Source organism: Oncorhynchus mykiss, chromosome 3 (assembly GCF_013265735.2).
Source record: "Oncorhynchus mykiss isolate Arlee chromosome 3, USDA_OmykA_1.1, whole genome shotgun sequence".
Classification (NCBI taxonomy): Eukaryota; Metazoa; Chordata; class Actinopteri; order Salmoniformes; family Salmonidae; genus Oncorhynchus; species Oncorhynchus mykiss.
The window spans coordinates 9,345,875-9,372,578 of record NC_048567.1 but is presented as its reverse complement, the minus strand read 5'-3'; the positions used below and the strand labels follow the sequence as shown (position 1 = coordinate 9,372,578).

The 26,704-nt window shown below is 42.6% G+C and overlaps 1 protein-coding gene across 1 annotated transcript; it reads left to right on the top strand.

Moving 5' to 3' along the window:
- Positions 1-644: 644 nt before the first annotated feature.
- On the top strand, positions 645-25,428 carry LOC110520816 (threonine--tRNA ligase 1, cytoplasmic). The gene is made up of 18 exons (XM_036968149.1): positions 645-841; positions 1,357-1,538; positions 2,118-2,232; positions 2,370-2,491; positions 2,917-3,025; positions 3,481-3,545; positions 3,662-3,740; positions 7,569-7,715; positions 7,964-8,062; positions 11,027-11,193; positions 11,280-11,442; positions 11,888-12,025; positions 14,024-14,101; positions 14,212-14,312; positions 23,891-23,992; positions 24,108-24,180; positions 24,985-25,099; positions 25,212-25,428. Exons 1-18 carry the CDS (start codon positions 758-760, stop codon positions 25,352-25,354), a joined length of 2,082 nt encoding a protein of 693 aa, XP_036824044.1. The 5' UTR covers positions 645-757; the 3' UTR covers positions 25,355-25,428.
- Positions 25,429-26,704: the final 1,276 nt, after the last annotated feature.

Sequence of the window (26,704 nt, the reverse complement as noted above, 5' to 3'; positions counted from 1 at the left end):
GGCTTCTCAAACTAATCCTAGTTATATGCTACTTTTATATTCTACTTTATTTATTAAAACAATGTAAACGAGGCTATTCATACTATTCCTTCTAGAAGTCTGTTGAAAGTAGCCTAATTTCTGCCCCACGTCAGAGGCGAGTACTTTTGAGCTATGCGCGTGTAATAGCCTAATAACGGTGCTCTGAGCTGCAATATTCTCTGCTGTTCCTCTCTCTTCATGCGGCCAATCAATGAATGGGGATGTGTGTTACTTGCTGGCTCTCACAGGGACCAACCCGGTTGCCTCACCGTTGATCAATTCCCTTCAGGCGCTGCACAGATGCAGTGATCTCCTCATATTGGGATGAGTTTCTTGAACGCTCCACTCTTGATCTTGGGCGTAATTTGACCAAATGTAGGAATTGAGCATACCTATGTTAAATGGATTCAGGTCATTTTCATGGATAGTTGGTTTTAGATTAATGCTGTGAAGTTAGTCTCGTGTACCTGAAAGTGATATATCCGAATGTTAAGTACTGATTAGTGGGCGCCACTGAGGTGTATAAATGAACGGTGAGCGCGCTTTCATTGTTGACGCTCACCAACGTGCGCGCACTTGCCAACGTCAAGTTTCCGCCCTCTTCCCTTGCTGGCCAATCACTTTTCTTCACCATCTACTTCATTCTTCCGGTATTATGGCCGCTTGCAGTGTAAGGGACAACGAGTGTGAAATGTTATGATTGTGGAAAGTTTTCGGTGAAACCGGTGGATTAAGGATGCTCTTGACCGTGATGTTACGGTTTCCCGTCTGTCGGCCGTCAGTTCGGGCAGTGCTTCACTGTCAGAGGCACTTTAGCAAGGTGTGCAACCTTATTAAACCGTTTTCTGTTATGAAATGTAGCTGTACTGGCCTGCGGAGTACAGTATCATTGGGTTGTGTAGCCAGCCTTCTCCAAATCATTGTCCTATGACCGCTCAGATACATGTGTGGGCGTGTCCTCTGACAAACCATTGGATGGATCTATGAATAGCCCTGAGAGTGTTCTGACGGCCAAACAAGACTGCGCTGTAAACTGTCATGTCATTCGTGTCTGTGTGACCACAAGGTTATACATTTTTTTTAGGAGTGTTTGGTGGGAAGGGACAGTTCTCAATTAAGCTTATTATTGGGTCCTTTCTCTCTGTCTTTGAAATATGCAACTACTAATGTATGTATGATCATAATACCATACGTTTTTTATGAATGCCATATTGTGCAAATATTTGATTTAAAACGATTACATGGTAATAGTATGATCCCTGTTGTTTGTATTGTTGTTGTTCATATTGACCCTGTGCTCTCTTCTTTCCTAATTTCTTCCCCCCTGCCTTTTAGATACAGGCATCCCCTGCTTTGTCTGAGCGCGTGCGGGTCTTTGAGTCTCTCAGAGAGAGGCAGGGACAGCAGAGCACAAGCGGCGCCACGAAACAGGCCTTCAGCGTCCGATTGGCTGATGGCAGGACGGTGAATGGCACCACAGGCGTGACCACGCCCTCAATCATCGCTCAGAACTCATGGTTAGCCTCTCAGACATTGTGTGTGTGTTTTTATAATGCATTATTCAGAATCCTAAAAGTCAGGGAAGGGTTATCCCCAGTGCTTGACTTGGAATTCAATAGGTGCTGATACTTATTTTGAGTGCCGGTACTGTTTTATATTTAGGTAAAGGAACACTGAAATACTTTTGAACTAATATTCTATAAAAGGTGCAGGAACTCAAGCAGTAGAAATGTTGAGGTGCTGGTACTCTGCTCCATTGAGCTTCTGTCCAATTCAAGCACAGTTTATCCCTCAGAACATGTGCCGTGTTTAGACAGGCAGCCCAATTCTCTTATTTTTCCCACTAATTGGTCTTTTGATTCATCAGATCAGGTTGTTTTCAGAGCTGATCTGATTGGTCAAAAAATATCAGAATTGGGCTGCCTGTCTAAATGCAGCCTGAATAACTCCCTGCAGAGTCCTACAGGCCTTTCTCAGTCCCTGGGACACCTATGTGTCTTATCTCTTTGCTTTCAGATTGGAATTTGGTGAAATTGGATAGGTGTAAGCAAACATATTGACATTGTCTCTAACCCTCCAACACTCCATGTCTGCAGTGTGAAAGGTGCTCTGGTCTGCAGGGTGAATGGAGAGCTGTGGGAGCTGCTTCGCCCCCTGGAGGCTGACTGTGAACTACAGCTGCTAGGCTTCAACACCACAGAGGGCAAACAGGTACTTAATAAGGACATTCTCATTCATCTAACCCAATAGAATATGTTACATGTAGAGCAGTCAGAGGCAGAGGTTGACCTCTTCTCTATCTTATCCCCTCTCGCTCATCTCTTTCATTTTCTCCCTTTCTCCCCCAGGCGGTGTGGAGGACAGGAGCGTGTGTTGTGGGGTGGGTGTTAGAGAGGGTGTTTGGGGTGGAAGTGTGCAGAGAGGGCGTGTCAGAGTCCGGTCTCTACTGTGACCACCTCCTGGAGAACAGGCAAGACATTTCCCTCTCTTTGTAATGTAATGTAATATAATATTTGCCATTTTGCAGATGCTTTTATCCAAAGCAACTTAGTCATTACATTTTACCCCACTAACCATCCCCTCATCTTTTGGCACCCCTTTAAGACAGAAAAGCTGCTTGGAGGGAGGGAGGGAGGGAAGGATGCATTTGTTCTCTAACAGAGCTCCTGGGAGGAGCTATCATGTAAATGGGATAGTTTTTTTTTTTTTTTTATACATTTGCTAAAATGTCTAAACCTGTTTCTGCTTTGTCATTATGGGAAAGTGTGTATAGATTGGGGGGGCTATTGAATCAATTTTAGAATAAGGCTGTAACGTAAAAAGTTGTGGTTAGAATACTTTCCGAATGCACTGTATACACAGAGAAACAGTACTTACCCCTGGTCTCTCTCCCAGTGCCCTGTCCCTATCTGAGCTAGAGGAGAGATGTAAGGAGGCCGCTGGCCAGAAGCTTCCTCTCTCCAGACTGGAGCTGAACAGGCAGGAAGTTACAGAGCTCTTCCAGGTCAGAGGTCATTGGCTCTGTTTGTCTGTCATTGGCTGCATCTGAAATGGCATCCTATTTCTTATGTAGTTCCCTATATAGGGAATAGCGTGCCATTTAGGACATAGCCATTGTGGTTGGAAACAGGCATTTGGCTCAATACCAGTACTATTTTGGACCTTGCCTGCACTAAATGTATTTGGCATAGAGTGTTTGGTTAGTCGGTGTAATGACGCAGGGATAGTATGAAGTTGGTACAGAATGAGACATTTGATGGCATTACGGTTATGGCCCACAGTATTCTAGAATGTAGGTGTGTTGCTTTGCTCCCACCTGTAGCAGCTTGTGGAATTGACTGTTTACATGTGTTGTCTTTAACCTCTGTAATGGTCATCTAGGAATGTCTGTAATTCAAGGGGTGTGGCCGTGATACACTAGTGTGTATGTGTACTAACTGACTTTGTTCTGTCATCTAGGACAATGCTCTGAGACTCCAGTTGATTGAAGAACAGATGAGTGGTCCTACTGTCACAGTCTACAGGTTTGTTGCTCAACAACTCACAGCCTGATACAACACACACACCACATGGTAATGCTACAGTCATGGTCTGTTTTTAAGGAAAAATGACTGTACACTAGGATGATATCCTATTCCAGGTGTGGAGACAGCATAGGAGTCTGCAATGGTCCTCTCCTCCCTAACACTGGTCTCCTCAAGGTCTTCAAGATGCTGCAGGTTTGTGTGTGTGTCAACCTGCCTTCCTGTCTGTATATCAGTTCAGTGAGGAATATATTGTTATTGTCTTCTTCTCATGACATCTAAACTACACTGGATGTAAAAATTGAATTAAAAAAACAACAGTAAAACAACAGTAAAATGGGTTTCCATCGCATTTTCATCTCTACTGATGGTTTTGTCACAAACCATGTTGAGTTATGTAGCGAATGTTCTCACTCTGGTCCGGGCATGTGTGCTGTAGCCAACAGCTGGCACATAGTGTGGGTATAGCCTACATGTGTGCTGTACCCAACAGCTGGCACATAGTGTGGGTATAGCCTACATGTGTGCTGTAGCCAACAGCTGGCACATAGTGTGGGTATAGCCTACATGTGTGCTGTAGCCAACAGCTGGCACATAGTGTGGGTATAGCCTACATGTGTGCTGTAGCCAACAGCTGGCACATAGTGTGGGTATAGCCTACATGTGTGCTGTAGCCAACAGCTGGCACATAGTGTGGGTATAGCCTACATGTGTGCTGTAGCCAACAGCTGGCACATAGTGTGGGTATAGCCTACATGTGTGCTGTAGCCAACAGCTGGCACAGAGTGTGGGTATAGCCTACATGATGAGATTATTATGGACAAAAGAGCGAGATTATTTTTATTTGTCAAAAGGCAGCCAAGCATCATACCCTTGATACTGTATTTGTATTTGGAAAGGAGCATCAAGCTCACCACCTTGCCTTTTCACCACCCTGAAGTTCATAATAACTTATTTCATCTGTACTCTTAATAAACTGCATGCTTTCCTGACGTGTTGTAGTGGGAGGTCCACACAGACTTGTCATCGCGTGACTCCAAGTTTACTTCGATATGATGGTTATTTATATAAATATGTTTGCATAAAAGCATTTCCACCGCCATTTTAATTTTACACACAAAAAGATCTCACCTTGTCTAGCATGTTTTGTCTACATTTGTAAGCTTTGCTGTTTTCATCCAGCTTGTCATTATTTTATTTTTTTTATCCAACATGTACTTTACTCGCATAAAAATGTTGGATGGAAACCTGGTTACTGTTTAACTCATAACATGGGCTGTGACATTACCATGCAATATAGCCATTAACTCTGACCTCTTCCTGATACTAATGTGTACTGGGACTGCACAGGTCACACTGGAAATTCCTTACTGGTAAATGACAGTCACTAGCCAGTTAAACGATTTACTGGAGCCTAACTGGAGACTAACAAGTCAGAACAACATGTCACACGGAAGACAAGTGAAACAAACCGCTGCTTGTTTTTTTCCTAGAACCATTAGAACTGTAGCTTGGTAGCCCGTGATGCCAACAATGGCCTATTTGCTGGTGCTGAGCAATTAGTGCTTGAGGTCTGTTCAGTTTCGGTTTGATGATCTGGTTTATCTCTAGAGAAACTGCGCATCGAGCTCCCAGAAAAAATAATGAACTAAATCAAATTCAATTATTGAACTGACGTTGGTCAATTAGTTGATCTAAAAACCAACATTTCGGTTAATCGCTCAGCACTACTGTTTGCTTTCAAAGTGGAATTGCCATACTGGTATTGTACTGGTAAGAATGGAATTTCCACTTTCCACGCTGGGAGAGCAATAGCCACAGGATGTTGTGATTGTCAAGTGACCAGTTTCCAGCCCCACCAAGTGAAATCCTGTCAATCTGTATTGTCCCAAGGGGAAACGCAGCCCCTGCCCATTGTCTGTAGAGCAGTGGTTCCAAAATGGAACAAAGATGGTTGGGATAGATAGATATATCTATCACTCACTACCTACCGGTCAAACGTTTTAGAACACATACTCATTCAAGTGTTTTTCTTTATTTTTACTATTTTCTACATTGTAGAATAATAGTGAAGACATCAAAACTATGAAATGACACATTTACCAAAAAAGTGTTAAACAAATCCAAATATATTCTATGTTTGAGATTCTTCAAAGTAGCAGCTTTGCACACTCTTGGCATTATCTCAACCAGCTTCATGAGGTAGTCACCTGGAATGCATTTTAATTAGTGTAGTCGCAAAAAACATCAAGCTCTATGATTAAACTGGCTCTCATGAGGACCGCCAAAGGAAAGGAAGACCCAGAGTTACCTCTGCTGCAGAGGATAAGTTCATTAGAGTTAATTGCACATTAGATTGCAGCCCAAATAAATGCTTTGTGAAAAAATGCCAAGAAACACGAGCAATGGACAAGAGACTGGTGGAAATCTGTCCTTCGGTCTAATGAGTTCAAATTTGAGATTTTTGGTTCCAACCGCCGTGTCTTTGAGACGCAGAGTAGGTAAACGGATGATCTCTGCATGTGTGGTTCCCACCTTGATGCATGAAGGAGGAGGTGTGATGATGTGGGAGTGCTTTGCTGGTGATAGTGTCTGTGATTTATTTAGAATTCAAGGCACACTTAACCAGCATGGCTGTGTAAGGGCTATTTAACCAAGAAGGAGAGTGATGGAGTGCTGCATCAGATGACCTGGCCTTCACAATCACCCGACCTCAACCCAATTGAGATGGTTTGGGATGAGTTGGACCAAAGATCGAAGGAAAAGCAGCCAACAAGTGCTCAGCATTTGTGGGAACTCCTTCAAGACTGTTGAAGCTGGTTGAGAGAATGCCAAGTATGTGCAAAGCTGTCATCAAGGCAAAGGGTGGCTAATTTGAAGAATCTAAAATCTAGAATATATTTTGATTTGTTTAACACTTTATTTTGGTTAGTACATGATTCCATTTGTTATTTCATTGTTGTGATGTATTCACTATTATTATTCAATGTAGACAATAGTACTAATAAAGAAAAACCCTTGAATGAGTAGGTGTGTCAACTCTTGACTGGGGCTATATATATTGGACACCTACTCATTCAAGGGGTTTTCTTTATTTTTACTATATATACTGAACAAAAATATAAACGCAACAATTTCTAAGTTTTTACTGAGTTACAGTTCATATAAGGAAATCATTCAATTGAAATAAAACCATCAGACCCTAATCTATGGTTTTCACATGACTGGGAATACAGATATGCATCTGTTGGTCACAGATGCCTTAAACTACCATTTGCCTCATGCAGTGCGACACATCTCCTTCGCATAGAGTTGATCTCGTCACGGTATCGCGGTGCATTAAAATTGCCATCAATAAATTGCAGTTGTGTTAATTGTCCATCCGTAGCTTATGCCTGCCCATACCATAACCCCACCGCCACCATGGGGCACTCTGTTCACAACATTGACATTAGCAAACCACTCGCCCTCCTGACACCATACATGTGGTCTACGGTTGTGAGACTGGTTGGACTTACTGCCAAATTCTCTTAAACGACAGCTTATGGTAGAGATATTAACATGACATTTTCTGGCCACAGCTCTGGTGGACATTCCTGCAGTCAGCATGTCAATTGCACACACCCTATAAAACCTGAGACATCTGTGGCATTGTGTTGTGCGACACAACGCACATTTTAGAGTGGCCTTTTATTGACCACAGCACAAGGTGCACCGGTGTAATGATTATTCTGTTTAATCAGCTTCTTGATATGCCACACCTGTCAGGTGGATAGATTATCTTGGCAAAGGAGAAATGCTCACTAACAGGGATGTAAACAAATTTGTTCACAAAAATGGAGAGAAATAAGCTTTTTGTGCATATAGAACAGTTATGGTATATTTTATTTCAGCTCATGAAACATGGGACCAACACTTTACATGTTGCCTTTTATATTTTGGTTCAGTATATTTCTCTTTTCTGCTACTCTCTCTCTTTCTCTGTCTCACTCTGTCTTGTCTGTCCCCCCTCTTTCTGTTCAGGTGTCTCCCGTAACGTTGACCAATCCTGTTGGCACGTCAGGCGTGATGCGTGTGATGGGTGTGGCCTTCCCAGGAGAGAGGGAGAGGGAGGAGTGGGAGAGGGAACAGGAGGAGACACGGAAGAGGGACCACAGACGCATCGGCAAGGTGAGGTGGACGAGGAGTGGGAAGAAAAAAGATCTAGGCCCAATAAGCATAGATATATAAACAACCGGAGACAGGTTGTCATTGGCATGGCAGAGCTACTGTAGCTAGCGGAGTAGTGTAGAAACTATTGCTAACAAACTAACCTATTTTAGCAGGCTAGCTTAGCATCTTGGCTAACTGAGAGGCAAGTGTGACGGTGTCTCAAATGGAGCGTATACTGACATGGTTGAGGTGTGTTTTGCCTCCAGGACCAGGAGCTGTTCTTCTTTAATGACGTCAGTCCTGGAAGCTGCTTCTTCCTGCCTAAAGGAGCTCACATCTACAACACACTCGCTGACTTTATCAAGGTAAAATGCGCACACACAGACACATCACAATTGTTGTGCTTGAAATATTATTTATTTTTATTGATATAAAATAGACTAACTTACACACAAATGTACTATATTTACCAATCCTATCTTACTAGCTACTGCTTCTACAAAATAGATCAGATATTCACAGGAAGCCTATCTCTGCAGCCAACTCCAACTCCTCTGGAATGGCTTGTAGTTTCTCCATCAGAAAAATGCCACTGGTCTCCTGGTCCCAGTCTGTATTTCATCTATGGGATAGTGTTAAATGCATAGAAATAGAATAGTCAAACCATAAACTTGAATTAGGAGTCCAGTTCTATTCATTCTATTTCTATGCATTTAACACTTTCTGACAGGCCAAATCCAGAACTGGGCCCTGAGCTCACACGCTGCTCGTAAAACCCCCTCCTAAATCTCCTGTAAAACTCCACCTTGTGCTTCAGCTCCATGTGCTTGTGAAACAGATGTAATTTCTCCTGCTCAGGCAGGTGCTGGTTGTGATGCCAGCAGCTGGCCATGTTTAGGGGCTTCCAGTGCCACTCACACTGCAAGATCTCTGAGAAACTCGGTCAGGACCAGACCTAAATTCACACAAAACCAGTTCTATATGTACCCAAATGCATGCTAACCAAGGAATGTTGAGAAGTACACCAATGAACCAAATCTTCGAGAGAATACACCATGATTCGTACCATTGATGATGGGATTGGAAGGTCTTGCAGGAAGATACTGACGTCTCGGTGCCATCCATGTTACAGACTGGTGAAATCGTTGGATGTAGAAGCTCATTTTTGAAAACTTGATAATCTAAGATGGCAGAAACCAGAGTGAAACAGTATCTAGAGAGTTGGGCCAATGCGGTCTCTGTCTGAACGTTCCGAGAGCACCACTCTCCTCTATAGCCGTTGCTACGTGATAATTGACACTTCCACATTATGCTGTTTAATTCTGATAGTTTTCAAAACCGATGAAGATCCAATTTGTTGACACAAACACAATACCGACTTGAATACACATTATCCCAAATGCTAATCAGTAAAAATGTATTTTAAATTCGCTGCACTGTTTTGTTTGTTGACAGCGGGTCATTTCATAGGGAACTGTCAGAGACACTCGTACTGTTACATCACCATCATGTCAAGAATAAGTTGCTAGCATGTCAGCTGTTCTAACGCCTGGCAGAAATATCTTCATATATGGCTCTGGCAGAAACAAGTCCCTCGTCTAGTCTTGGTGTTGATACCACCAAAACAGTTCCATATCAACATGGGTGCCTATCAATCAAACATTCTAACGTTGCTTTTTTCAATTGTGAGATCATCATATTCAAATGTAAGTATTCTTATGAATAGAATGACCATGGCAAGGAAATAGAACAACTTTCAAATCAACACTGTTACTCTTATCAGCCAAACGTTCCAAATTCAAACATTCTACCAACTTTGCTTTGGTTGACTTCGGGTGCATTAGTTAATTCACTCTGGCGATCTACTCTCGTCTGAGTGTGCCAGAGTGCAGAATAACTGATTAATTAACGAACGCGCAACCCCCATTTGAATATGACCGGTGTCAGTAAACGTCGTCAAATAAACGTAATTGTTGCAAGCAGCACAGTTAGTCACCAACACTCTGGATAACATGCAGACAGCCTAACCAGCTCTGCTAGGGTGAGTAAAATGGTCAGTGAGGTGTTCTCTCATTTGTGTCTGGAAGTAGCTAGCAAGTTAGCCAACTTTAGCCAGTTGGGTGATTAGCCAGTTGGGTGACACAACTGCCGTTGTGAGGTCAGAACGCTCGATCAACCCTACTCCTCGGTCAGGGCGTCCAGTGTGTGCTCTGAAAGCTCCTAGAGCGGAGCACTCTGAATTTACGAATGGAGAATCTGACAACACTCTGAATTTATGAATGCCCAGAGCGCTCTATGAGCACACTCTGGAAATCCAGAGTGAATTTATTAGGAATAGGGGGCAGCATTTTCACTTTGGATGAATTGCGTGCCCATAGTGAACTGCATCCTACTCTGTCCTAGATGCTTATATATGCATATTATTACTATTGGCTAGAAAACACTCGGAAGTTTCTAAAACTGTTTGAATTATGTCTGTGAGTATAACAGAACTCATAGGGCAGGCAATCTTCCAAACAGGAACTGGAAATTCTGAAGGCTGGTCGAATTTGAAGTCATCGCCTATTCACATCCAAACAAGATATGGATCTGTTCGCACTTCCTACACCTTCCACTAGATATCAGCATTCAGTAGAATGTGGAATGAAGCCTCTAGTGGGAATTTTGACTGAGGAATGAGTCACTGGCCTGGCAGAATGCCATTTCCTGGTTGCGCAATTCTCTGTTGATATCGCATGCGTTCCATGACTGGAGACACAAACAAATCTATAATTCTGCGTTTGTGACTATCTTTGGCTGGGAAAAATGTCTGTTTTTTTGGATTTGGTGGTGATATAACATAAATATGTTGTATTTTCGCTGTAAAACATTTTAAAAATGGGACATGATGGGTAGATTAACAAGATGTTTATCTTTCATTTGCTGTACTGGACTTGTTAATGTATGAAAGTTAAATATTTCTAAAAAATATTTTTTATATCCTGCGCCACTTTTCAGCGGAATGTTGGGGGGAGGGTTCCGTTAACAGAACGTGTGTCCTAGACAGGTTAACACCCCCTGGTATTTTTTATGATTTTAGAATAGAATGGCCACAACAATCGGTGAAGTACGCTTCCGTGTGCACACACACAGCCGCTCATTCAGACATCTTTACCCTGACGGTAACCTCAGGACACTCCTGTTGTAGTCAGGAAATCACTGCAATTACTACACTGTGACTGTCTGTTTTCCAAATAACCCTGGATGACACACGCACAGAGAATAAATATGTCTGTAATAATTAAGTTGTTACATCTCTGTTCCTCCCTTTCTCTCCACCCCCCCCCAAGACTGAGTACAGGAGGCGTGGCTTCCATGAGGTTGTGACCCCTACTCTATACAGCACTGCACTGTGGGAGCGTTCGGGTCACTGGGAACACTACAGTGAAAACATGTTTACTGTGACCGGTGACACACACACCTATGCACTCAAACCCATGAACTGTCCAGCACACTGGTGAGAACACACACACCCCTACATTCTGTCTCACTCTGCCCCACACACTGTTCAGGACTTCTCAATAACAGCTCTCTCTGTTCCAGTCTGATGTTTGAGCAGCGTGTAAGGTCATGGAGGGAGCTCCCGTTGCGTTGGGCCGATTTTGGGGCACTGCATCGGAACGAGCTGTCCGGCGCTCTGGGTGGTCTCACCCGGGTCCGCAGGTTCTGCCAGGACGACGCACACATCTTCTGCACTCCTGAGCAGGTACACACACACAATTCCTGTCATTTGAACCTTTTGGGATATTTGTCTCACATTTTCCACCCTGGAATTCCTAGGACAGCAGACAGTGGGAGAAAGTGTGATTGTATCCCTGACTCCCCCAATGATTCCCTTATCCCATTAAACCACACACACACACACACTTGTGCATATACACACACTGATTCACATGATATTGTGAGGTTTGTTTTCCACTTTGGCTAATCCAATCACAGGAACAGTTAATAAATCAACTGTTCCTCCTCACTCATCTCTAAGTTAACCCTTAACCCCAAAAGCCCTGGACTCTCCAGTTTCACATCTGTTTATTTATATTGTCTTTTACAATATTGCATTTACATTCTCTATTCTGTCTCCATCACTCTGTACTCCTGCCCCCCAATCCCTTCCTGCACCCCCACCCCCCCACACACACTCTCTCTGTCAGTTGGAGGAGGAGATCATAGCGTGTTTGGACTTTGTGAGGAGTGTGTATCGAGTTTTTGGATTCTCCTTCCACTGTCTCCTCTCCACCCGACCTACACCCTGCCTGGGGGAGCCTGCACTGTGGGACCATGCTGAGCAGGTACACACACCACACCACACACACAAACACAACATACAAACAGATGTACATGCACAGAGCCAGCTGTGTAAATGTGTGTTTACTGTCCCACAAGTGATGTCTATAAATCCCAGCACATAGCCTCTATTGTAATCATAGTGACGGACACTTACAGTGGGGCAAAAAAGTATTTAGTCAGCCACCAATTGTGCAAGTTCTCCCACTTAAGGTGAGAGGCCTGTAATTTTCATCATAGGTACACTTCAACTATGACGGACAAAATGAGAAAAATAAATCCAGAAAATCACATTGTAGGATTTTTTTATTGAATTTATTTGCAAATTATGGTGGAAAATAAGTATTTGGTCACCTACAAACAAGCAAGATTTCTGGCTCTCACAGACCTGTAACTTCTTCTTTAAGAGGCTCCTCTGTCCTCCACTCATTACCTGTATTAATGGCACCTGTTTGAACTTTTTATCAGTATAAAAGACACCTGTCCACAACCTCAAACAGTCACACTCCAAACTCCACTATGGCCAAGACCAAAGAGATGTCAAAGGACACCAGAAACAAAGTTGTAGACCTGCACCAGGCTGGGAAGACTGAATCTGCAATAGGTAAGCAGCTTGGTTTGAAGAAATCAACTGTGGGAGCGATTATTAGGAAATGGAAGACATACACGACCAATGATAATCTCCCTCAATCTGGGGCTCCACGCAAGATCTCACCCGTGGGGTCAAAATGATCACAAGAACAGTGGGCAAAAATCCCAGAACCACACGGGGGGACCTAGTGAATGACCTGCAGAGAGCTGGGACCAAAGTAACAAAGCCTACCATCAGTATCACACTACGCCGCCAGGGACTCAAATCCTGCAGTGCCAGACGTGTCCCCCTGCTTAAGCCAGTACATGTCCAGGCCCGTCTGAAGTTTGCTAGAGAGCATTTGGATGATCCAGAAGAAGATTGGGAGAATGACATATGGTCAGATGAAACCAAAATATAACTTTTTGGTAAAAACTCAACTCGTCGTGTTTGGAGGACAAAGAATGCTGAGTTGCATCCAAAGAACACCATACCTACTGTGAAGCATGGGGGTGGAAACATCATGCTTTGGGGCTGTTTTTCTGCAAAGGGACCAGGACGACTGATCCGTGTAAAGGAAAGAATGAATGGGGCCATGTATCGTGAGATTTTGAGTGAAAACCTCCTTCCATCAGCAAGGGCATTGAAGATGAAACGTGGCTGGGTCTTTCAGCATGACAATGATCCCTAACACACCACCCGGGCAACGAAGGAGTGGCTTCGTAAGAAGCATTTCAAGGTCCTGGAGTGACCTAGCCAGTCTCCAGATCTCAACCCCATAGAAAATCTTTGGTGGGAGTTGAAAGTTTGTGTTGCCCAGCCCCAAAACATCACTGCTCTAGAGGAGATCTGCGTGGAGGAATGGGCCAAAATACCAGCAACAGTGTGTGAAAACCTTGTGAAGACTTACAGAAAATTTTTGACCTCTGTCATTGCCAAAAAAGGGTATATAACAAAGTATTGAGAAACTTTTGTAAATACTTATTTTCCACCATAATTTGCAAATAAATCCATAAAAAATCCTACAATGGGATTTCCTGGATTTTTTTTTTCCTCATTTTGTCTGTCATAGTTGAAGTGTACCTATGATGAAAAATTACAGGCCTCATCTTTTTAAGTGGGAGAACTTGCACAATTGGTGGCTGACAAAATACTTTTTTGCCCCACTGTATCCAATCAGTGTTGATAATGGCCATGTGGATGTGACGAACTCAAAACCCTGTCTGTTCTGTGGCTGCTGTTTATGCTCCCTGCCTCTTCCTCTGTGGAGTAAAGCTCAGGAAATCAACACAGAGAGGAGAAGCTCAATGAAGAAATTAGATCCTTTCTTTCCATTTCTCTTTCCCACTTTCTTTCCCTCTTTCACTCACCTCCCTCTTGTCCCCCCCCCTCACTCTCCTCTCTCTCTACCTCTCTCTTTCTCTCTGAGCAGCAGTTGGAGAGGAGTCTGCAGCAGTTTGGAGAGCGCTGGCAGTTCAACCCAGGAGATGGAGCGTTCTACGGGCCGAAGGTCAGTTACACAAGACCCTTCTGTCTGAACGTTGTGTAACGCTGCAACCCGCCCTGAACAGAGCCATGTTATTTACACTCACACACTCCCACATCTTCCTGTTGTCTTAGATTGACATCCAGATCAAGGACGCCATTGGTCGACAGCACCAGTGTGCCACCATCCAATTGGACTTCCAGCTACCAATCAGATTTGACCTGCAGTATGTGGGGTGAGTCACTCATCTATGTCAGTTCAACCTGTGTGTTCTGGGATGTTCCCTGATGCAGCTTCTGCTCTTATCTAACTAATGGTAGATTTAATTGGGTTGCACATGGCTGACAACATTATTAAACTGAGGGAATTTAAAGCTAGAATCCTAAGTTGTTGCATCCATTTTTGGACTTATATAAATTATATATATAAAATTAATTTATATCTCAGCAAAAAAGAAACATCCCTTTTTCAGGACCCTGTCTGTCAAAGATAATTAGTAAAAATCAGAATAACTTCACAGATCTTCATTGTAAAGGGTTTAATTTAAACCTCTTACAGCTACCCCCCTGCCTGTAGCTCTGGCCCAGAAGCAAGGATATGCATATTCTTGGTACCATTTGAAAGAAAACATTCTGAAGTATGTGTAAATGTGAATTGAATGTAGGAGAATATAACACAATGAAAAAAACTATACGTTTTTTCTTTTAATTGTTGTATCATCTTTAAAATGAACAAGACAAAACAAACATTCAGATAGGATGATGGGGACAATTTCAGTGGAAAATATAAGAGGGCAACAGTATTTGTGCAAAGTTTCAGAATGATAACTTCCAAAAATGAGTGTGCTACATGACATTTATCATGAAGTCACCCAGGTGTCCCACACAAATAGCCCAAATGTACCCAAGTGGCCAAATTGGTGAAGGTAAACATTTTGAAACAAATAACTATATACAAAATGCCAAAATGGGAAAAAAATATATACATTTACAATATAACATGGGTAACTATTTACACACTTTCAATATTTGGAAGACCCTCAGTCCTCTATCAAATCAAATGTATTTATATAGCCCTTCATACATCAGCTAATATCTCAGAAACCCAGCCTAAAATCCAAAACAGCAAGCAATGCAGGTGTAGAAGCACGGTGCCTAGAAAAAACTCCCTAGAAAGGCCAAAACCTAGAGAGGAACCAGGCTATGAGGGCTGGCCAGTCCTCTTCTGGCTGTGCCGGGTGGAGATTATAACAGAACATGGCTGAGATTTTCAAACGTTCATAGATGACCAGCAGGGTCAAATAATAATAATCACAGTAGTTGTAGAGGATGCAACAGGACAGCACCTCTAAAGTAAATATGAACAGTTTAGGGTTCCATAGCCACAGGCAGAACAGTTGAAACTGGAACAGCAGCAAGGCCAGGTGGACTGGGGACAGCAAGGAGTCATCATGCCAGGTAGTCCTGAGGCATGGTCCTAGGGCTCAGCTCCTCAGAGAGAGAAAGAGAGAATTAGAGAGAGCATACTTAAATTCACACAGGACACCGGATAAGACAGAATAAGTACTCCAGGTATAACAAACTGACTCTAGCCCCCGACGCATACCGTAATTTCTGGACTATTAAGCGCACCTGAATATAAACCGCACCCACTGAATTATTATAAATACTGGAGCCTGACACAGGAGGGGTCAGGGGACACTGTGGCCCCATCCGATGAGAACCCCGGACAGGGCCAAACAGGAAGGATATAACATCACTCACTTTGCCAAAGCTCTACACAATATTGTGCTGCTGAGGTATAATAAACAGATATATATGAGTACAGGGAACGTAAGGTTGAATATATTATTATAGACCTGCTACATCTACTGTCTTTATTATATTACAACAGACCAGCTGTATCTACTGTTTCCATTTCACTTTGGCCATTGTTGTGGGCCTGCCCTCCCCTCAACAGCCTCAAATAGGCTATTTCATTTCACAAATAATATTTTATATTATTAATTTCAAGCAACGGCATTAGCATGAGAAGTACTTACCAGTCCAAACGGTGACATTGTTCCTTTTCTGCCGGCACGTTACAGATTATACACAGTGGCTACAACGGTGTCCTCTCCGTTCAAAAAATATTCCTCCACTTGGGAATCGCTAAATTAATCGTCCTACAACAATCTCTGTCTCACTTTTCCGATCAATTTCTTTTAAAATGGTGTGTACATCTCTATATCTAGACTTAGATTTAGCTTTCCCTGACTTAGTCGCCATACTGATTGATATATAAACAGCTGAATCTGCTCGTTTACCAAAACAACGCTGTGCGTAAAATGCGTAGCTCCTTCCGGAATAAAACTTCAAGAGCGAATGACTCTCTTTACGCTGGAGTTTACGACATGGGTTGGTCTTCCAACACACAACCATTGCATATTGCCGCTTACCTCAGCTCATTTGGCTATTTACCCAGCTAGATTTCAAGACGATCAGTGGTCATTGGGTTAAAATACAGTCAATCAACGAGACAGTGGTCATATAATTGGTGCACAATGAGCTCGTCACTTGTTGTCTTCCAATCGTTTTTTTTCTGGTCTATACGTCCCGCAAAATGACCCATCAAGTTTGGTTGTGTTACAAACAGATTGCAAGGAAACCAAACATGACTGGATAAAGTCAGGTAGAGTCTGTGTATTTACGTCGGATGTTTCGTCAAATTGAATGACACGAAATTCAACAAGATAAGCATTCACAAAATGTTTTGTGTTAGGCTATAAAAAATGGATTTAACCGAACAAAAGACCATTCATTGTGTGACAATGAGCCTTGGGATTGCAAACAGAGCAAGATCTTCAAAGGTAAACAATTTATTTCAATGCGATCTGTGATTTTGTTACGCAAGTGGTGGCTGAACAAGTAGTTTGATATCGGGGTCTGTGCTCAGATAATCGCATAGTATTCTTTCGCAGTAAATTATTTTTTAAATCGGACAACGCAGTTGGATTAGCAAGATTCTAGGCTTTTGAAGCATGTGAGACACTTGTATTTTCAGGAATGTTTAATATGACTATTTGTGGCAAACACCGTATGTTGTCGAATTCAAACTCTGATCCGGTATGGGTGGTTCAGAGAGGTTAAACACTGTTTCCCATGCTTTTTAAATGAACCATAAACAATTTATGAACATGCACCTGTGGAACGGTCATTAAGACACTAACAGCTTACAGGATGTAAGCAATTAAGGTCACAGTTATGAAAACTTAGCACACTAAAGAGGCCTTGCCACTGATTCTGAAAAACCCCAAAAGAAAGCTGCCCAGGGTCCCTGCTCATCTGCGTGAATGTGCCTTAGGCATGCTGCAAGGAGGCAGGACTCCAGATGTGGCCAGGGCAATAAATTGCAATGTCCGTACTGTGAGACGCCTAAGACAGTGCTACAGGGAGACAGGACGGACAGCTGTTAGTCCTTGCGGTGGCAGACCACGTGTAACAACACCTGCACAGGATCGGTACATCCGAACATCACACCTGCGGGGCAGGTACAGGATGGCAACAACAACTGCCCGAGTTACACCAAGAACGCACAATCCCTCCAGCAGTGCTCAGACTGTCCGCAATAGGCTGAGAGAGGCTGGACTGAGGCAGGTCCTCAACAGACATCACCGGCAACAACATCGCCTTTGGGCACAAACCCACCGTTGCTGGACCAGACAGGACTGGCAAAAAGTGCTCTTCATTGACGACTTGCGGTTTTGTCTCACCAGGGGTGATGGTCGGATTCGCGTCTAGGGCCATTCCCCCCAGAAATGTCCGGTAACTTGCAGGTGCCTTGGTGTAGGAGTGGGGTAACATCTCACAGCAAGAACTGGCAAATCTGGTACAGTCCATGAGGTGGAGATGCACTGCAGTACTTAATGCAGCTGGTGGCCACATCAGATACTGACTAACTTTTGATTTTGACCCCCCCTTTGTTCAGGGACACACTATTCCATTTATGTTACTGACATGTCTGTGGAACTTGTTCAGTTTGTCTCAGTTGTTGAATCTTGTTATGTTCATACAAATATGTACAGTGCCTTGCGAAAGTATTTGGCCCCCTTGAACTTTGCGACCTTTTGCCACATTTCAGGCTTCAACATAAAGATATAAAACTGTATTTTTTTGTGAAGAATCAACAACAAGAGGGACACAATCATGAAGTGGAACGACATTTATTGGATATTTCAAACTTTTTTTAACAAATCAAAAACTGAAAAATTGGGCGTGCAAAATTATTCAGCCCCCTTAAGTTAATACTTTGTAGCGCCACCTTTTGCTGCGATTACAGCTGTAAGTCGCTTGGGGTATGTCTCTATCAGTTTTGCACATCGAGAGACTGACATTTTTTCCCATTCCTCCTTGCAAAACAGCTCGAGCTCAGTGAGGTTGGATGGAGAGCATTTGTGAACAGCAGTTTTCAGTTCTTTCCACAGATTCTCGATTGGATTCAGGTCTGGACTTTGACTTGGCCATTCTAACACCTGGATATGTTTATTTTTGAACCATTCCATTGTAGATTTTGCTTTGTTTTGGATCATTGTCTTGTTGGAAGACAAATCTCCGTCCCGGTCTCAGGTCTTTTGCAGAATCCATCAGGTTTTCTTCCAGAATGGTCCTGTATTTGGCTCCATCCATCTTCCCATCAATTTTAACCATCTTCCCTGTCCCTGCTGAAGAAAAGCAGGCCCAAACCATGATGCTGCCACCACCATGTTTGAGGATGGTGTGTTCAGGGTGATGAGCTGTGTTGCTTTTACGCCAAACATAACGTTTTGCATTTTTGCCAAAAAGTTCAATTTTGGTTTCATCTGACCAGAGCACCTTCTTCCACATGTTTGGTGTGTCTCCCAGATGGCTTGTGGCAAACTTTAAACAACACTTTTTATGGATATCTTTAAGAAATGGCTTTCTTCTTGCCACTCTTCCATAAAGGCCAGATTTGTGCAATATACGACTGATTGATGTCCTATGGACAGAGTCTCCCACCTCAGCTGTAGATCTCTGCAGTTCATCCAGAGTGATCATGGGCCTCTTGGCTGCATCTCCGATCAGTCTTCTCCTTGTATGAGCTGAAAGTTTAGAGGGACGGCCAGGTCTTGGTAGATTTGCAGTGGTCTGATACTCCTTCCATTTCAATATTATCGCTTGCACAGTGCTCCTTGGGATGTTTAAAGCTTGGGAAATCTTTTTGTATCCAAATCCGGCTTTAAACTTCTTCACAGTATCTCGGACCTGCCTGGTGTGTTCCTTGTTCTTCATGATGCTCTCTGCGCTTTTAACGGACCTCTGAGACTATCACAGTGCAGGTGCATTTATACGGAGACTTGATTACACACAGGTGGATTGTATTTATCATCATTAGTCATTTAGGTCAACATTGGATCATTCAGAGATCCTCACTGAACTTCTGGAGAGAGTTTGCTGCACTGAAAGTAAAGGGGCTGAATAATTTTGCACGCCCAATTTTTCAGTTTTTGATTTGTTAAAAAAGTTTGAAATATCCAATAAATGTCGTTCCACTTCATGATTGTGTCCCACTTGTTGTTGATTCTTCACAAAAAAATACAGTTTTATATCTTTATGTTTGAAGCCTGAAATGTGGCAAAAGGTCGCAAAGTTCAAGGGGGCCGAATACTTTCGCAAGGCACTGTACACATGTTAAGTTTACTGGAAATAAACACAGTTGACAGTGAGAGGACATTTCTTTTTTTGCTGAGTGATTCTACGTACAGTGGGGAGAACAAGTATTTGATACACTGCCCATTTTGCAGGTTTTCCTACTTACAAAGCATGTAGAGGTCTATAATCTTTATCTTAGGTACACTTCAACTGTGAGAGACAGAATCTAAAACAAAAATCCATGGAATGATGTCTGTGAGTATAACAGAACTCTTATGGCAGGCAAAAACCTGAGAAGAAATCCAAACCGGAAGTGGGAAATCTGAGGTTGGTCGATTTTCAACCCAGCCCCTATTGAATACACAGTGGGATATTGGTTATGTTGCACTTCCTAAGGCTTCCACTAGATGTCAACCGTCTTTAGAAACTTGTGTAAGGATTCTACTGTGAAGTGGGGGCTCATAAGGGCTGTTTGAGCCAGGTGTCTGGCAGATTGCCAAAGGCTCTGAGGCGCGGTCACGAGAGAGTTAGCTCTCGTTCCATTGCTTTTCTACAGACATAGGAATTATCCAGTTGGAATATTATTGAAGTTTTATGTTAACATCCTAAAGATTGATTCCATACATCGTTTGACATGTATCTACGGACAGTAACTGAACTTTTTGACATTTCGTCTGCAACTAGGGAACGCGCTTCATGACTTTGGATTTGTTTACCAAACGTGCTAACAAAGTAGCTCTTTGGACATAAATGATGGACATTATCGAACTAAATCAAACATTTAATGTGGAACTGGGATTCCTGGGAGTGCATTCTGATGAAGATCATCAAAGGAAAGTGAATATTTATAATGCTATTTATGACTAATGTTGACTACCCAATATGGCGGATATCTTTTTGGCGGCTTTGTTGTCTGAAAGCTGTACTCAGAATATTGCATGGTTTGCTTTTTCCGTAAAGTTAGAAAAAAATCTGACTCCAGTTGCATTAAGGAGAAGTGTATCTATATTTCCATGTCTAACAATTGTATTTTCATCGACATTTATAATGAGTATTTCTATAAAATGATGTGGCTCTCTGCAATATCACCGGATATTTTTGGAACAAGTGAATGTAACGCGCCAATGTATACTGAGTTTGAAAAATATATAAATATGCACTTTATCGAAAAAAACATGTATTGTGTAACATGAAGTCCTATGAGTCATCTGATGAAGATCATCAAAGGTTAGTGATTAATTTTATATTTTTGTGACTCCTCTCTTTGGCTGGAAAAATGGCTGAATTTTTCTGTGACTTGGCGGTGACCTAACATAATCATTTGTGGTGCTTTCGCTGTAAAGCCTATTTGAAATCGGACACTGGTGGGATTAACAACAAAATTAGCTTTTTTAAAATGGTATAAGATACATTCATGTATGTTTGAGGAATTGTAATTCTGAGATTTCTGTTTGAATTTGGCGCCCTGCACTTTCACTGGCTGTTGTCATATCAATCCCGTTAACGGGATTGCAGCCCTAAGAAGTTGTTTAACAAACTATAGTTCTGGCATGTCGGTTAAGACATCTACTTTGTGCACGACACAAGTCATTTTTCCAACAATTGTTTACAGATAGATTATTTCACTTATAATTCACTGTATCCATTGGGACAGAAGTTTACATACATTAAGTTGACTGTGCCTTTAAACAGCTTGAAAAGTTCCAGAAAATGATGGCATGGCTTTAGAAGCTTCTGATTGAAATCATTTGAGTCAATTGGAGGTGCACCTGTGGATATATTTCAAGGCCCACCTTCAAACTCAGTGCCTCATTACTTGACATCATGGGAAAATCAATTGAAATCAGCTAAGAACTCAATGTTGTTGTTTTTTTTTTTACCTCCACAAGTCTGATTTATCCTTGGGAGCAATTTCCAAATGCCTGAAGGTACCACGTTCATCTGTACATACGCAAGTATAAACACCATGAGACCACGCAGCCGTCATACTGCTCAGGAAGGAGGCGAGTTCTGTCTCCTAGAGATGAACGTACTTTGGTGCAAAAAGTGCCAATCAATCCCAGAACAACAGCAAAGGACCTTGTGAAGATGCTGGAGGAAACGGGTACAAAGTGTTTATATCCACAGTAAAATGAGTCCTATATCGACAACCTGAAAGGCCGCTCAGCAAGGAAGAAGCCACTGCTCCAAAACCGCCATAAAAAAGCCAGACTAGGGTTTGCAACTGCACATGGGGACAAATGTCGTACTTTTTGGAGAAATGTCCTCTGGTCTGATAAAACAAAAATAGAACTGCTTGGCCATAATGACCATCCATTACGTTTGGAAGAATAAGGGGGAGGCTTGCAAGCCGAAGATCACCATCCCAACCCGTGAAGCACGGGGATGGCAGCATCATGTTGTGGGGGTACTTTGCTGCAGGAGGGACTGGTGCACTTCACAATATAGATGGCAACATGAGGATGGCAAATTATGCGGATATATTGAAGCAACATCTCAAGACATCAGTCAGGAAGTTAAAGCTTGGTCGCAAATTAGTCTTCCAAATGGACAATGACCCCAAGCATACTTCCAACGTTGTGGCAAAATGGCTTAATGACAACAAAGTCAAGGCATTGGAGTGGCCATCACAAAGCCCTGACCTAAATTCTATAGAAAATCTGTGGGCAGAACTGAAAAAGCATGTGCGAGCAAGGAGGCCTACAAACCTGCAAGGAGGCCTACACCAGCTCTGTCAGGAGGAAAGGGCCAAAATTCACCCAACTTATTGTGGGAAGCTTGTGGAAGGCTACCCAAAACGTTTGACCCAAGTTCAATTTAAAGGCAATGCTACCAACTACTAATTGAGTGTATGTAAACTTCTGACCCACTGGGAATGTGGTGAAAGAAATAAAAGCTGAAATAAATTATTCTCTCTACTATTATTCTGACATTTCACATTCTCTTAAAATAAAGTGGTCATCCTAACTGACCTAAGACAGGGAATTTTTACTAGGATTAAATGTCAGGAATTGTGAAAAATGAGTTTAAATGTATTTGGCTAAGGTGGATGTAAACTTCTGACTTCAACTGTACATACATATACACACACTACCGTTCAAAAGTTTGAGGTCAATTACAAAAACAAAGATATTTCTAAGACAAAATAAGTTTGTCCATAAAATAACAACAAATTGATCAGAAATCGGGTGTAGAGATAGCTAATGTTGTAAATGACTATTGCAGTTGGAAACGGCTGATTTAAAAAATAAATAATGGAATGTCTACATAGGTGTACAGAGGCCCATTATCAGCAACCATCCCTCCTGTGTTCCAATGGCATGTTGTGTTAGCCTTTTCAAATGATAAACTTGGATTAGCTAATTGATCATTAGAAAATCCTTTTGCAAGTATGTTAGAACAGCTGAAAACTGTTGTGCAGATTTAAAGAAACAATAAAACTGGCCTTCTTTAGACTAGTTGAGTATCTGGATTATCAGCATTTGTGGGTTCGATTATGGCCAGAAACAAAGAACTTTCTTCTTAAAACTCATCAGTCTATTCATGTTCTGAGAAATGAAGACTGTTCCATGTGAGAAACTGAAGATCTTGTACAACGCTGTGTACTATACTCTCTTCACAGAACAGCACAAACTGGCCCTAACCAGAATAGAAAGAGGAGTGGGAGGTCCCGGCACAAAAGGGCAAGTACATTAGTGTCTAGTTTAAGAAACAGACGCCTCACAAGTCCTCAACTGATAGTTTCATTAAATAGTACCTGAAAAACACCAGTCTCAACTTCAGCAGTGAAGAGGAGACTCTGGGATGGTTGCTTTCTAGGCAGAGTTGCAAAGAAAAAGCCTTATCTCAGACTGGGCAAAAGAACAGACACTGGACAATGTTTGTAAACAACATAAATAAACACTCTATAGCCTCATAACAAGGTTAAACACATGTTGATATCATGGATGGTCAGTCCTTGCATCCATAGCTCTGAATTTCACAGTGGTTACATTTCTCCAGGCTCATCAGCTTTTTACCAAAACAGAGATGTGGTGTCCACTTTGTTATTGTAGCTTTAAGACTGAAGTGATCTCCTCTCCCCTACCCCTTTCTCATCACATCTTTCTCACTTCCCTCACCCTCTCTCTCCCTTGCTCTCTTTCACCCTTTCTCTCGCTCTCAGGGGGGATGGAGAGACCCACAGACCAGTGATGGTCCACAGAGCTGTTCTGGGATCACTGGAACGCATGATCGCTATATTGGCTGAGAATTTTTCAGGGAAATGGTGAGAAGTGTGTCTGTTTCTATGTCTGTGATTTGATTAATCTAAAATGATACCGCTTTGGTTACCCACATTTCTCTTACTCACTCAGTTTCTCTTTCCTTTCGGTCTCTTTCAGGCCTCTGTGGTTGTCTCCAGCGCAGGTCATGATTATTCCTGTAGGGGGAGGTAGTGAGTCGTATGCACAACAGGTCAGGACTCATAATATCAGATCTGGGGCCATATGTATCAAGTGTCTCAGAGTAGAAGTGCTGATTTAGGGTCAGTTTTGCATTTTGGATCTCAATTCTTAAGATTAAATGAAAAGGAAGAACCTGGTCCTAGATCAGCACTCCTGCTCTGAGACACATTATACACATGTCCCTTGTACTGCAGGCTGAAATCAACCCCCCCCTCCCCCCCATACACTCACACACGCGACCAAACACAACATGACTCAGCACACATCAAAAGCTGTACCCCTCAATGACTCCAGAGGTCGAAGGCTAATCCAACACTGTACCCATACACGGTTCATGACTCTGAAAAGGACTTGATTTGAGGTTAATTTTGATCAGGTTTTCATTTATTTAACACATGGGAACCAACAATGAAACAAAGGTAGGTACGTACATGCCACTACTCACATATCAATATATTCTACAAGTTCCATCTGCCACATGATTAATGAGCCAGCAGCAGGTAAGACCAGACACGGGAGATAACATGGAATATAGACATGTAATGTTTCTGAGGCCTTCATCAGGACACGGCTCCTGTTTCTGTCAATACATCCTCCTGTATGTAATGCGCATGTAGCCCCAGGGGAGGAGAATCTATCAACACTGCTGATCTGGGGTCTGTCATGATGATACATAGACAGGTAATACAGCCACCAGTGTCTCGGCCCTCATGGTGGATTTTAAAAGGTGCCGTCCTTACTGGTATTCTACCGTAGCCTGGTTCCTGTCTCCTCTACCACCACTGTGAGTGATGTGTGTTTTGCTCTTGTTAAGGTGGTCCGACAGTTCCGCGAGGCTGGCTTCATGGCTGACGCGGATGATGACCATGGTGCCACCTTAAATAAGAAGATCCGCTCTGCACAGCTGGCCCAGTACAACTACATATTTGGTAAGAGTGTGTGGGTGAACATGGATTAGATTACTGTAGATTCAAAATAAACTGACACAGCTTATAAACATATTGATTCAATAATTGTTTATTTCTGTGTGTGTGTGTCCAGTGGTAGGTGAGAAGGAGTGTGTGAGTGGCACGGTGAGTGTAAGGACCAGAGGGGGGAAGCAGCTAGGGAGGAGACCGACAGAGAAGGTCCTGGCATCACTCACACACCTACGAGACGCACGGAGCAACCAGGATGACTTCTAACACACACACCTGTTGTGGATGAAGAATTGCTGACTGTACTTTTGTAATAAAATATAATAACTTAAATGTTTAAACTCTGCTGGGTGTCTTTTGAACACACTTTTTCTGTGTAACTGTCATTATGGACATGGTCATGTTAATGGGGCTGGTGTGTGTAACTGTCATTATAGACATGGTCATGTTAATGGGGCTGGTGTGTGTGTGTAACTGTCATTATGGACATGGTCATGTTAATGGGCCTGGTGTGTGTAACTCATTATGGACATGGTCATGTTAATGGGGCTGGTGTGTGTAACTGTCATTATGGACATGGTTATGTTAATGGAGCTGGTGTGTGTGTGTAACTGTCATTATGGACATGGTCATGTTAATGGGGCTGGTGTGTGTAACTGTCATTATGGACATGGTCATGTTAATGGGGCTGGTGTGTGTGTGTAACTGTCATTATGGACATGGTCATGTTAATGGGGCTGGTGTGTGTAACTCATTATGGACATGGTCATGTTAATGGGGCTGGTGTGTGTAACTCATTATGGACATGGTCATGTTAATGGGGCTGGTGTGTGTAACTGTCATTATGGACATGGTCATGTTAATGGGGCTGGTGTGTGTAACTCATTATGGACATGGTCATGTTAATGGGGCTGGTGTGTGTAACTGTCATTATGGACATGGTCATGTTAATGGGGCTGGTGTGTGTAACTGTCATTATGGACATGGTCATGTTAATGGGGCTGGTGTGTGTGTGTGTAACTGTCATTATGGACATGGTTATGTTAATGGGGCTGGTGTGTGTAACTGTCATTATGGACATGGTCATGTTAATGGGGCTGGTGTGTGTAACTCATTATGGACATGGTCATGTTAATGGGGCTGGTGTGTGTAACTGTCATTATGGACATGGTTATGTTAATGGAGCTGGTGTGTGTAACTGTCATTATGGACATGGTCATGTTAATGGGGCTGGTGAGTGTGTGTGTGTAACTGTCATTATGGACATGGTCGTGTTAATGGGGCTGGTGAGTGTGTGTGTAACTGTCATTATGGACATGGTCATGTTAATGGGGCTGGTGTGTGTGTAACTGTCATTATGGACATGGTCGTGTTAATGGGGCTGGTGTGTGTAACTGTCATTATGGTCATGTTAATATGGCTGGTGTGTGTAACTGTCATTATGGACATGGTCATGTTAATGGGGCTGGTGAGTGTGTGTGTAACTGTCATTATGGACATGGTCGTGTTAATGGGGCTGGTGTGTGTGAGTGTGTGTGTAACTGTCATTATGGACATGGTCGTGTTAATGGGGCTGGTGTGAGTGTGTAAGTGTTTCATTGTGCAGCACTGGTTGGA

Coding starts and splice junctions, on each gene's coding strand:
- LOC110520816 (XM_036968149.1), top strand. CDS start 758: ATGCTCTTGACCGTGATGTTACGGTTTCCCGTCTGTCGGCCGTCAGTT. Junction 11,443..11,887: donor TCTTCTGCACTCCTGAGCAG/GTACACACACAC, acceptor TCTCTCTGTCAG/TTGGAGGAGGAGATCATAGC. Junction 14,313..23,890: donor TTTGACCTGCAGTATGTGGG/GTGAGTCACTCA, acceptor TCTCGCTCTCAG/GGGGGATGGAGAGACCCACA.